Below are 14,244 nucleotides of genomic sequence, written 5' to 3'. Positions count from 1 at the left end.
ACCTACACTAAAAATACTAGTTTTTTCCTCACTTTGTGACATTCCTGCATATATAAACGCCTACCAGAACCGGAACACATCTCAAAATGCCCTAGTTAAAGCTGAAGAGACATTTTTAAGTTGGAGAATAAAACAAACTCAAAAACATAGACGAGAACATCAGGACTGAAAGGAGTTTATTCTTCTCGAGAACTGAGCCACTCATATATATCACTCTAGTCAGGACATGAAAGCAAGATGCAAAACTTGACTCAGGCAAGGTGGGTCACCTGGATTCTCCCCTCTGCCTGCCAAATGCCCCCACTTTCCCTGTTTATTCCTAAGTTGTTTGTATTCATAGTCAACTTCTTGACTCAGGAGCTGGGCTCATGGGGATGAGCTTGATACTGCCATCTGACTCCCAGGGAAATTCTGATGACTCATTCTTAGCAAGGAGCCATCTCTTCATCTCAGTGGTATCTGAGTGAAAAGATCATGGTTAGAGACAAGGAGAAAACTAGTCCCAGAGAAGATTAGGTGACTAACCCTTGGTAGTAAAGCTGAGTGGCAGAGCACAACCTAGAATGCTTACTCTTATGGACACTCAATCTCCCGTCTCAGACAATGTCAGCTGGGAAGACAAATGGGTTCAGGAGAAACACAATCACTTTCCTTTTAGGAACTACATAATAATGGATTCAAGGACAATTTCAGCAAAGAGTAGTCTAGGTTATGGCTCAGGGACAGCAACCTGTTAAGTTTGGTCCATGACTAAAAAACTATGATTATAAGAGATTTATGAAAGAAGTTTAAAAATGAGTTCTTGAAAACAGATGTGAAAGGGCAACAATGCACTTTAGGAAAAGAATTACATATATGAATCTCATGAGCTTGAGGTATCTGATCTACCAGGAGATTTATTGTAATTTCTCAGGATAGTATTGCTATCGTTAAACATCTGGTAATTTGTGTCATAACATTTGAGGACCTGTAAAGGATGTGCAACTAAAATTCTAAGCCATCAATTCTATGATGAATGTAGGCACAGAGCACAGGTGATACAAACTCTGGAAAGTTGTTTCTTTGCAAAGACTAACTGTTCTTGCCTGATAATCCTCTTACAGCTGGACTGGTGCTGTCACAACAGGGGAAAATGCACTCATTCATTTCAGTGGTAAATTTAGACTGAAAAACACCCACGTGTATATTCCAAAGATCAGGAGAGTTGCTAGATTTTGCACTTTCCCATAATTGGTGTGAAGATGAGGTAAACAAGAAAACAAAGTGAGCCGATACCAATAATACTCTTTAAGAATTAAAAATGTTTTCTTATTGGTAACCAATTAAATATCAAATAGCAAAAAGTAATTAAAAAAAAAAAGATTCAGCAGTTCAAAAATAAACAAAAGATCCTAAAAGCTAACAAAGAAGTCAAACAGATATGCGACCCAAGTGGCTGGGAATTCAAACAGAAAAGCAGCAGAGGGAGGTCCCAGAATTAGAGTTGTGCTACCGGCATTGGGGGTGACCAGTCCTTAACCAGAGTCAGAGAGGGGCCTCCAGGAAGGGAAAGAAGAGTTGAGACATAAGTATTTATGCTTAGGTAAAAACGTTTATGGATGAACATGACAGATCTTATGTAATGATCAGAGAGAAGCTAAAAAGAAAAACATAGAGGAAAAATCAAACCTTCTACAGGAAAGGAAAATAACCACAGTACCCACTAAACTGTGAACACTGTTTAGAGGGTTATAATAATGTAAACACTGAATGATGGCTTAATTAAATTCTGTGATATAACAGCATTTAGAAAGGAAGGGGAAAGAAACAGTTGAGAAGTATAAGGGATTCAAGTCCTTACACATCATAGTAAAATCAATAGATACTATATAGAATTGATACATCAAGGGAGAAAACTAATTATTTTTGGCTCTCATTAGCATTATTCATCAACTATTCTGGCTTTCCTCTTGCCAAGTTGGTAGCAGAATTGTTGGCATGGCTTGTGAATTATTCATCCAATGACATGTGAGAGGAAGTGACATGATGTAAACCTGCAGAGCCAGGCTATGATGTGTTCCCTTTCTTCGCCACAGCCCAGTGCCTGGAGATGCTCCAGAGAATGGATGTTCTGCCAGCCTGGAGGCTGGTGTGAGGAGCCATGGAGCCCAGTGGACTCACTTGGATTTGAAGTTGTATTGGTTGCCTTGTTTTTTGCAACTGATTCTGCAAATTATTTATAGACTTGGAACTAAATAACAAAAGGAACAGCTGAAAGAGTTGCAAGTGGACTGCTTGCAGGACTGCAAGCTGTGGACATGTTGGGCAGGAAACTGTCCTTTTTCATTTTAAACCTTGTCCATCTTTTTTTTTTTTTTTTTTTCCAAAAAAAATTTGCTGTAGTAACTAGGGAACATATATCTCAAGAAACTGGATGAATGTACAAATGGAAATTCAAAGAGCAAGTGGTTAGGGGAGGACACACATTCTCTGCTTCTCTCATTTTTCCATAGAGGATTAGGAACTTCCACTCCACTCCTGAGAAGGAGGGACACTTGTAGCTTCTTTCAGACCTAGCCAGGAGAGCAGAGTCACTTATTTGATTGATGAGTCTGAGAAAAGCAACAGAGTGCGCTAGGCTCAGCCCCATCAAGGCAATCTTTGCTTACATTTTTGGAGGCACCCTGCCTACAGGACTATTATTCTCTGCTCCTCCATGTGGTCAGCCTTCCAGGGGCAGGAGGGGAGTGGTGGAAATCCGATGGTCACACAAGTATGCTAGATAACTAAGTCTGGCTAATTCAGGGGTGGAATGGTAATAAGCTTATTTAGCCATAGATCCAGTGCCATGTTTGCTAATCAGTTTTATCAACAACAATGCTGATGTTTTGACATCTCCATATACAGTATCCATTTCCTGTGTCGCATTTTTCAATGGGTTTAGAACAAAGAAGGAATAGAAGAGAAATAACCCTTTCCTCCAAACCATGAACATCAGTCATCACAAAACCACTCAACTCTGTAATCAGATGAGTAACACATAATGTTAATATAATATGGCTTTTTTTTCTGGTTAGAAAAATACAGATGTAGAGAAAAAGTCTGAAAGATATATGCTTATCTATATTTTCTAATTTTTCTTCACATATTATTTATATAATAAAAACGCTCAAATATTAGAGTGAGAAATTAAAAGTAACATTATAAAGCTATAGAGCATTGTTCCTTAGGAGCCATGGTGATATCTGAATAATTTCTCTTGGTTGGCTTTGTTTTCATTACCATCTGATTCTTAGTATTAGAAGAGCTTTGAAGAAAACATTACTTATGCGTCCAAAAGTTGGGTCATATTTGGTTCTCTAAGTAGAGAAAGTAAAGGCCAGAAGAACCACATGACCTATGTTTAGTTACATAGATAATGTTAAGTTATCTATGTTTAGTTCTGCTCTGACAAAGTAAAAAATAATAAAAATGATTATGGATAATGGCATCCATCCTGCAATATAATTTTCCATTTAACTTACTTCCATTTCTGCATCAATGGATTTCTCCTCTGTTTCCTCTACTTCACGTAAATTTTCATTTGAAGTAACTTTAGGAGTTGTTGGCAATGATATTTCAGCAATTTGCGTAAGATTAGATAGTTTCTCATGAACTGAAATAACTCTAAAAATAATAAACACGTAAGCATTTTATTTTAAGAGAAAAGCATTCATTTATTCCCAGAATCAATAATATGTGTAAAATAAATCCTTAGTTATTTAACACTTAGATTTCTGGCAACCGCCTCCCCAAGCATCACTCATTCAATTATTCCTTCATTCAAGAGACATGAGCCAAGAGATGTGATTCTTATCTGTATGATGTTTATGATTTAGTTATACACTCAGTCAGATTTATAATTACAAACTGGCAAAGGCATAATAGTGATTCCCTGGAGGAGGAAATGGCAACCACTCCAGTATTCTTGCCTGGAAAATTCCATGGACAGAGGAACTTGGTGGGCTATAGTCCATGGGGTTGCAAGGAAATGGGTAAGACTAAGCACAGCAGCACAAGCACAAAGGCATAGTGAGGAAAGAAATGTAGACAGCCAAAATATTGCTTAAGATGAAAACAAAGGAAATAAATATCTACATGGGCAAAGAAACACCAGGTAGTGACAAAAGATCCACTCCTGCTTAAACTCAGTACCATCTCCAATTAGCTGGCTGGTCTGAAGCTCAGAATTAGGACAAGTCAGCCATGGCTCTAAGAGACCAATCAAGGAGCCCACACAGGGACGTGTACCATGTGGGGAGTGGGGAGAAGAATCAAGAGAGAAGGAAAAGCAAAAGCCGAGGGAGAGGGCAGAGGACACAGTGGTAATTACACTGAGGCCAGAAAGCTTCTGGAGTCACAGTCCAGTGACTTGTGGAGGTGCTGAAGGCAGGAGTTAACTGAATGAGGTCAGAAGCTGGAAAAGCAATGACAGTGAAAGGAAGCAAACAGCCACCTGCAGGGCTCCTGGTGACTCTAGGATCCAGGCATGCAGAGAACACGTGTGTGCATAAATGTGCATGGATCCACAGGTCTCGATCCAGGGGTGGAGGGAAATTTTTATGTAAAAGAAGTAGATGATGCAAAAAACCAAAATGACATCAGGAACAAATGCAGGAACATCGATTCCCCAGCGTTCCGCAGCATCCTCTTACTTTGCCTTCTAAAGGATGGTTAACAAGAGCAACTCCCTGTAGACTGCCCTTGTCTTGACCGGCCCATAGAAACACAAGGAACTCCACCCTGGGTGAGAGAAATAGTCTATTTTCACTGTATCACCACGGGGTGAATCAGATGAACATTTGTCAGTTACCTTCCCCGATAAGAGCCTCAGTGACAGGGGTGTGTCCCTAACTGTAGTCACCTACTGTTGATCATAAACACCCCAAAATCAAGAGCATTTTGTAGTTTAAAAAAAAGAATCCTGTCAGTTTCATTACATTCTGTTCTGCAGAAATTATAATCTTCATCATGCAGTTCTAAAAAATAAATCCTGCTATGTTTTGGATGTACAAGGTAAGAGCAGAATTGGGCATGACTTAGTGACCTGAACAACAACAAAGGCAGGAGCATGATTTCCCACTGTTGTGGCTTAATGGTGCTGGTATAGTCTTATGTCTAAGATTTTCTGCCATTTCACTGGAAAATAAACAAAAAACGGAAAAGAAATTTGACTGAATAACTGAAAGTATGCCAGCTCTTGAAACATCTCTTGTTTTATTCCCTTTCATGGTGAGGCCAGGAAGTCTTTGCAAATGGAAATCAGGAAGCAGGAACCAGACTCTCCTCGGAAGGATGGAGAAGCACAAAGTCTCCATTCACTGAGCACTTAGTAGGTGGTGAACAGGGGGAGGAGCTGAGGCTGACAGGTGCAGGAGGCTGTGAAGAAACTTGACATCTGCCCAGTGCTTTTGGTTTTACAAAGTATATGCATATATGATACATGCATGTGATGCATATGCATATACTGTCTGTCTTGATCCCAAGAATAACCCCCAAAGGTAGGCAAAGTATTATTTCCACCTCAGAAATGAGAAAATGGAATGGGTTAGGCTTAAGGTCACAAGAGTAACAAATAGTGGAATCACAACTAAATTAACTAAGCAAAGAAAAAAACTGAAAACAAACAAGGAATTGAATAAGGTGAAATCAGAAGAGACAGAACCCTGGCATGAGTGAAAGTTAAAGAGCCTCCATCCACTGTTGGATGAAGAGGGAGGTAAATAATGTGGTTGATGCAGAGACTTTTGATGGGGGAACAGATAGGATTGGCCAACGTATAGCACTGGGCAGAGAGGGAAGGATGAGGCTAGGATGGGGATGGAGTTTGGGCTTAATTACAACTTAATACAGAGTCACATTAAGTTATTTTTAAAACACACCCTAAACTACAGGCAAAACTACAGACAACATCTTTGTACTCTCTGTGATCTGTTTATGAAGTACTAGGAACTGTTGCTCCAATAATTTGTTGTGCTTAGTTGCTCAGTCGTGTCCGACTCTCTGCAACCCCATGGACTGCAGTCCACCAGGCTCCTCTATCCATGGGGATTCTCCAGGCAAGGATACTGGAGTGGGCTGCCCTGCCCTCCTCCAGGGGATCTTCCTAACCCAGGGATCAAACCCAGGTCTCCCACACTGCAGGCGAATTCTTTACCTTCTGAGCCACCAGGGAAGCCCCAGAATACTAGGACAATACTCCAACACAATACTCCAGCAATACTAGGTCCTATTATTATTCTTATTTTATTGATAAGGAGACTGAGGCACACAGAAGTTAAGTAGTCTGGTCAAGGATACTAAGATAGGGAAGGCCACAAGTGGCATGTGAACCAAAGCAGACTGAAGTCAGAGTTCATGCTCTTAACCACTGAAATATCATACTTCTCTAAGTAAAAGGAAGATTCTTCCAAAAATGTCTTCCAAAAGTTTTCCTGGATTTACCTTGTATATTACTGAAACAGTCAACCTTATGAAAACATCAGCAAAGAGGTTAGAATTGCAGATAATCCATCTTTACTTGCCTTTTTAGTGGAACCCAGAAAGAGCCTACGTACACACTGTTGCAAGCAGTAGACACAACATCAGAAATATTCAGGGGCTTCATATTATATGCATACAACAATAAAACCTGTAAGAAAATGAAAAGACATCTCAAATGTGACATCAAAATTACACTCCACCTCAAAAACTACAGCATTGGTTCTCAAAACAATGTCATTATACTTTAAAAGGCTTTTCTTTGAAAGAGAAAAAATGAAGCTTTTCCCCCCAATTCATTTTTTTTTAATTTTTTTATTTTTTTTTAAATTTTAAAATCTTTAATTCTTACATGCGTTCCCAAACATGAACCCCCCTCCCACCTCCCCAAATTCATTTTAAAGAGAAATGATATGAACAAGAATTGTGCAAAGGTTATGAGATGAAAATAAATGCTAGTTGGTACTAAGATTATATTATTTTTGAAGACTGATGTTTCATACTGCAGTTAAGTTTAAATTTTAGCCCTTGAAGGTCCTCTGCAACAAGTTCTAATATATACCTGGTGAATATCCAACTTGGTTTCCTGTTCCTTCTCAATATGCCCCTTTCCCCATCGGTGGTCTTGGCTACTTTTGTTCACTGAGGCAATTCCCTTCTTCTCTTTGTGCATGCAATCCACACACAATTTTTCAGTCCCCACCTCTAAGATGAAACGTCTCCTAATGACTCGTGCTTTAGTAATTTACCTAATGTTTGAACTCTTGCCAGTTCTTAGAGTCAGTCCTACACTCTACAGCACTTCTTTATAATGAATTCACAGCATTTGAGATTCAGAGAAACTTAGAGGTGGTCCACTCTAAGTCCTTCATTTTAGATGTAAGAAAGCTGTGCCCCAGAGTTGATGATCAAAATTGACTAATTAAGTACATTCATTTACCTCTGGTTCCTCTCTAGTCAAACTAAAGTGAGCGTAAAGGGATGTGGGAAATTCCCTGGCAGTCCAGTGGTTAGAATTCTGCACTTCCACCCTGGGTGGCATAGGTTTGATCCCTATGAAGAGTCAGGGAACTAAGATCCTGCAGTCTTAAAAAAATTTCTTAAAGTCATAAATTCACAAAGACAGAAGCAAAAGAGAAAATGAAGTAGACGATAGATGGAAGCAACGCTGTGAAAGCACCTGGAAGAGCATAGCTGGGTCAGCAGAGAGGAAAGGTGGTGTCCCACCTGGCCTCAGAGGGGCTGCCGATGACAAGCGTGACCAAGAACCTCAACAGCGTCAGGAATAATCTCCCTCCCATCCCTTCTCTGAGCCCTTGCAACCAGGAGACTCCCTTCCTCCTTTTCTGCCTCTTCTACGCTGGCTGAACTTCTTTCACTTTTCTCACTGTTGAGGTTAAATCAAAGAAGAGCTATAGGATGCAGACATAGAGAACAGAGTTGTGGACTCAGTGAGGGAAGCAGAGGGTGGGATGAATTGAGAGAGTAGCACTGAAATATACAAATTACCATATGTAAAATAGAAAGCCAGTGGGAATTTGCTCTGTGATGCAGGGAGCTCAGATCAGGCTCTCTGTGACAGCCTCGAGGGGTGGAATGGTGTGGGAGGGAGGTTCAGGAGCGGGGAGACATATGTATACTTATGGCTGATTCATGCTGATGTATGGCAGAAACCAACACAATATTGTAAAGCAGTTCTCCTCCAATTAAAAATTTTAGAAAAAGAAGATCTATGCTCAGGAAGGACATTAGTCCACGAATGAAATGCTGAATTGAAAAGATTGATAAATGAAAGTCAGTATTCTGAACAAGAGGCATCCCTTTATCCCACTCTAGCCCCTACCCAGAATGTAGAAAACCAAGCAGGAATCTAAGAGATCCTCTTTGGAAAAATTTACCAGATAAAGAGAAGAGAACTTCGGATCTAACATTCCAGGATCCTCCAATGAAACTGCTAGCTCAGTTACACTGCAGTGAGGCCAAAAGTCCATAAGCCTGACTAAATCTGATTCTCATTTTCTCAAACATGAGTGAACAGCCAAGGGTCACTAGACATGAAATGAAAGGTAGAGACCAGAACTAACGTAATAAAGGGACTTGGAGAATCAGATACAGGACAAAGAGAAGAAGAAAATGTCAATGAAACCATAATTAATATCCTTAGACAGAAAAAGGCCAATGTTGCATCTACAAAATAAGAACACAATGCTATTAAAATGGAACAGAGCATAAGCACTCTTAAATTAAAAATATATAGATATATATGATCTGGGATGACCCAGAGAGATGATATGGGGAGGGTGGTGGGAGGGGGGTTCAGGATTGGGAACTCATGTACACCCGTGGTGGATTCATGTCAATGTATGGCAAAACCAATACAGTATTGTAAAGTAAAAAAAATAAAAATTAAAAATTAAAAAATATATATATGATCATAACAACTAATCAATAAAAGATTACTGAAATATAAAGTTAAATATATCTCCCCCCAAATAAACCTAAATTTAAAAACATAAATGGTGGGGAGCGGGGGAAGATGAGAAAAGTAAACATTCAATCTAATAGGTTCAATATCTGAAAAACAGAAATTCCAAAAAGTACAGAGATCATTAGAGGGAGCAAATTATCAAAGAAACAAATCTACATGAACCAAAGAATAAACTTCATATATTGAAAGAGGCACCCTAAGGATCCAGAACAATACCCACACCAAGGTGCACCACGCAACTTTAGAACACAGGGGACAGAGGGGAGATCCACAGAGTTTGCAGAGGAAAGACATCACAAATGAAGAACTAGGAATCAGAATGGGAACACAACTCTCAACAGCAAAGCAGAATTCCCAGAGGCAGTGAACAGTGAGTGCCTCCTACATTTTGTGGGAAAATAATTTTCAACCTAGAATTCTATGCCAAGACAACAGTGAATTAAGTATTAAAATGATGACCTTTTGTCAGGTATATAAGTCTCTTTACTTCCTATGTAAGTGCAGGAATAATCTCAATCCATCACCGCCTTGGAAACCATCTCAGAGGACTGAAATCATGGAACTGTTCCTTGACCAAAGCTGAACGGAATGTACTAGCAAGTAATTAACACAGCTCTTTTTTTGGGTGTGAAACACACCAGGAGGCTGCCTGTGCCAGCTTACCAGCACTATTTTTTTTTTTTTTTTGTAGAAAATATACATGTTGATTACTTACATCTGGAGTCTATTTTTATCATCACTTCTCTCATTGAGTCTGGCCCCACAGTCTGGTTTTGACTACATGATCAGAGACTTAGGAAAGAATCCTCCCAAGTAAGACAGCAGCTTTCTTGAAACCAACATATCTCACCATATTTCAGTGGTTCATGACCCATAGATAGCATGTGTCCCGTGTAACTGAGAGAGGACCAGGCAGCTCCTCCTGGGTACCTGAGTCTCTCTAATGGTTATCTGTACTTTCTTCATCCTGCCATGCTTTATTCTTTACTAGAGCCTTCCATAGATGCAATTTGTGGAGTCTGGTGAGCTCTGAATTACCAGAACCTCCAGCACATTCTTTCTCAGGAAGATGGAAGATGTGTTCCTTTAACATGAGAGAGCAAGCCAAGACAGAGAGAAACATGGGAGCAAGGGAATCAGGCAGGAAGGAATTATTAGGAGGATGGGGAGTGGGCTCTGAAGATGATATTTGAGCCATGAAAGTAACTGGTCGAGTTTGAAGCATGTCTCTGAAGGAAAGGAAAAAGGAACTAAGAGACAGCCTCGAAGGGTGGAATGGTGTGGGAGGGAGGTTCAAGAGCGGGGAGACATATCTAAACACTGACAATGGTCTAAGAATTGTGATAGGACTCAGTTAGGAGAATGTGCGGAGAAGAAGAGTGTGTAAGGCTGATCACTTGAGAAATCATTACCTGAGCACATAATTTAGTTAAATAGGAGAAAGCAAAACAACCAAACAAAACAGTTGAAAGAGTTTGAAGCAATTGCATCTGAGGAGAGAGATTCACGGAGAAGGAGAGCTAGACAGAGAACTGTTCTTTTTTACTCATTAAAAATATTTGACTTTTCAAACTTTGGGAAATTTGACGAAACGTTTCTGAAAAGAAAATGAAATGAATCCAAGAGATTAGCTCAAGATCTCACAGTGCTTTATGGTGTTTGCTCTCAGTCTGTGTTTGTTAACCTTGACTCCCAGGCTAGCATATAAAATCTCTGAGGACAGGAGTGATATCTTGTACTTTTTTAGTAGTGCTTACAGCATCTCCTTTAACTTTTTATTTTGTGTTGGAGTATAGCTGAAGAACAGTGGTGTGATAGTTTCAGGTGCATAGCAAACAACTCGGTCATTTACCTGCTACACATTAATATCGTTATATTTCTGAAATTTCTATTAATCTGCTAAGAACTAATCAAATTCCCCAAAGCATGTTAGTTGAAAATTTTAAATAGAAGCCATGCTTTATATTTAACCCCTGATTATGAAAATGACACTCTCCCTCCTAAAACTGATACTTGTCAATGGTTTTGCAACACAATTTGAAGACTTCTTTAACTGAACTTAACTGAAGCCTGGCATAGGTAATTGGATTCAAAGTATAAAAGTCTGAAGTCAAAATTAACTTGAATAAAATAGGGCTGTAATTAAATAATAAAGCACTAAACTCACAGAGTTGTTGTGAGCCTGAGCTCTGGAGCCAGGATGCCTGGGTTTGCCTCCACCACTTACTGGCTGTGTGATCTTGGGAAAATTATGAAAACATCATGCCTCTGTGTTCTCATTTGTAAAGTAGAAGATATGGTAATCTTCATCCAACGGATCAGTGTGAGGACTGAGTCAATGTGAATTGCTCTAAGCAGTATCTAGAGCATTATTGTTGTCATTTGTAGCCCCATGATCATCCTGGCTCCTTAACCTGACCTGGGTACCTCACTTTCCATATTCTCTTAGATCTGCTGCTAATCCCAAACCAGCTTCCCATCTGATCCCCCAGCCTGTTCTCATCTAACCCACTTAGTTTTCAGTTGAGAACAGTGCTTAGTTCTATTCCCAACTTGTTTTTACCCTCAGGGAAAAGTTATATCACCTTACATATCCAGGACTGGATTCTTCAGGAGGTAATACACCCATGAAAAATTTTCCAATGCTTCCTTATTCACTTCTGAAAAGACTTTTTCAATGAAAAAAAGTGATGTGATTTTTTACAAACACTGAGGAATACTATATTTAAAATTGTTTTGTGTGTACATCATGATCAACCAAGATTTATCTCAGGGATGCAAGATGACTCAGTATCATTCAATGTGATGCACCGCATAAACAAATTGAAGAATAAAAATTACATGATTATCTCAATAGATGCGCAAAAAGTTTTTGACAAGTTCAACATCATTTATGATGAAAATAATTTCAACAACATGAGTATAAAAGAGAACATACCTCAACAATATAACAAAGGCCATATATGACAAACTTACAACTAACATCATGCTTTTCCTCTAAGTTCAGGAATAAGACAAGAATGCCCACTATGACCACTTTTATTTAATATAGTGTTTGAAGTCCTAGGTACAGCAATCAGACAAGAAAAAAAGATAAATGGTATACAAATTTTAGAGAAAGAAGTAAAACTGTCACCGTCTGAAGATGACATGATACTATATATAGAAATCCTAAAGATACCAAAAGAAAAACTATTAGAACTAATATAAATGAAATTCAATGAAGCTTCAGAATACAAAATTAATATACAGAAATATGTTGCATCTCTATACACTAGCAATGAACTATTAGAAGGAGTAAAGAATCCTATTTACAATTTCATCAAAAAGAATAAAATACCTAGGAATAGATCTAACCAAGGAGGTAAAAGAAAGACCTGCACTCAGAAAACTATAAGACATTGATAAAAAGAAACTGAAAACAACAGAAACAAATGGAGAGATAAACTGTGTTCATGAACTGGAAGAATTAAAACTGTTAAAATGAACATATTACCCAAGACAACCTATAGATTCAATGTAATCTCTATTGAAATACCAATGGAATTTTTCACAGAACTAGGACAAATGGGGAAACAATGGAAACAGTGAGAGATTTTATTTTTGGGGGGCTCCAAAATCACTGCAGATGGTGACTGAAGCCATGAAATTAAAAGACACTTGCTCCTTGGAAGAAAAACTGACCAACCTAGACAGCATATTAAAAAGCAGAGACACAACTTTACCAACAAAGGTCTGTCTAGTCAAAGCTATGGTTTTTCCAGTAGTCATGTATGGATGTGAGAGTTGGACTATAAAGAAAGCTGAGCACCAAAGAATTGATGCTTTTGAACTGTGTTGTTGGAGAAGACTCTTGAGAGTCCCTTGGACTGCAAGGAGATCCAACCAATCAATCCTAAAGGAAATCAGTCCTGAATATTCATTGGAAGGACTGATGCCGAAACGCCAATACTCTGGCCACCTGATGTGAAGAACTGACTCATTGGAAAAGATCCTGATGATGGGAAAGATTGACGGCAGGAGGAGAGGGGGATGACAGAGGATGAGATGGTTGGATAGCAATCAACACAATGGACATGAGTTGGAGTAGCCTTTGGGAGTTGGTGATGCACAGGGAAGCTTGGTGTGCTGCCGCCCATAGGATTGCAAAGAGTTGGACATGATTGAGCAACTGAACTGAACTGAATCTTGATAAATAAGAACAAAGCTGGAGATATCATGCTCCCTGATTTCAAATCCTACTACAAAGCTATATCAATCAAAACAGAATGGAACTGGCACAAAAACAGACACAGAGATCAATGAAACAGAATAGAGAGCCCAGAAATAAACCCACACCTATATGGTTAATTAATCCACAAAAGAAGGCAAGTATATACAATGGGAAAATGACTACTTCAATAAATAGTGCTCAGAAAACTGGACAACTACATGCAAAAGAATTAAACTGGACTATTCTCACACTATATATACACATAAACTCAAACTCAAGTGGATTAAAGACTTAAACGTAAGACCTGAAACCATAAAACTTCTAGAAGAAAACATCTGTAATATGCTCTTTGATATTGGCCTTAGCAATATTTTTTTGAATCTGGCAAATTATATATCTGGTAAGACATTAGCATTCAAACTATACAAAGAACTCAGGCAATTCAACCTCAAAAAAAAGCAACAAATTAGCAACCTGGTTAAAAACTGGACATCTGAGAGGATCTCAGACATTTTTTCAAAGAAGACACACTGATGGTCAACAGGCATGCGAAAAATTGCTCAGCATCAAAAATTTTTAGGGAAATGCAAATCAAAACCACAGAAAGATATCACCTCACACCTAAAAGGGCAGCTATTATAAAAAAGACAACAGATAACAAGTGTTGATGAGGATGTGGAGAAAAGGGAACTCTGAAGCACTCCTGGTAGAAATGTAAACTGGTACAGCCACTATAAAAAAAAATTTTAATTAAAGATAGATCTACCATAGGATCCAACAATCCCACCTCTGCAAAAAATACGAATTCAAAATTATATACATGCCAATGAAAATTGTATATTTCTCAGCCATAAAAATACTGAGATCTTGCCATTTTGGACAACATGGATAGACCTAGAGGGTATTATGCTAAGTGAAATAAGTCAGATGGAGAAAGACAAATATGACAAGATTTCATTTATATGTGGAATCTAAAAAACATGACGAAACATAACAAAACAGATTCATAGATACCTAGAGAATAAACTTCTGGTCATCAGAGGGA

General features: G+C 38.7%; 1 protein-coding gene across 2 annotated transcripts in view; it reads right to left on the bottom strand.

The window, feature by feature from the left end:
• Positions 1-14,244, bottom strand: part of CFAP54 (cilia and flagella associated protein 54) — a 335,725-nt gene that overhangs the window by 29,923 nt on the left and 291,558 nt on the right. For both annotated transcript variants that reach the window (XM_013963991.2, XM_005680630.3), the window contains exons 65-66: positions 6,543-6,649; positions 3,504-3,645 (exon numbers count right to left, since the gene is read on the bottom strand). In XM_013963991.2, coding sequence (XP_013819445.2) covers positions 3,504-3,645; positions 6,543-6,649 — 249 coding nt within the window. The remainder of the gene's footprint in view (positions 1-3,503; positions 3,646-6,542; positions 6,650-14,244) is intronic.

The sequence above is a fragment of the Capra hircus genome, chromosome 5 (assembly GCF_001704415.2).
Source record: "Capra hircus breed San Clemente chromosome 5, ASM170441v1, whole genome shotgun sequence".
In the NCBI taxonomy this organism is placed as follows: Eukaryota; Metazoa; Chordata; class Mammalia; order Artiodactyla; family Bovidae; genus Capra; species Capra hircus.
This window is presented reverse-complemented; position numbering and strand designations above follow the sequence as displayed.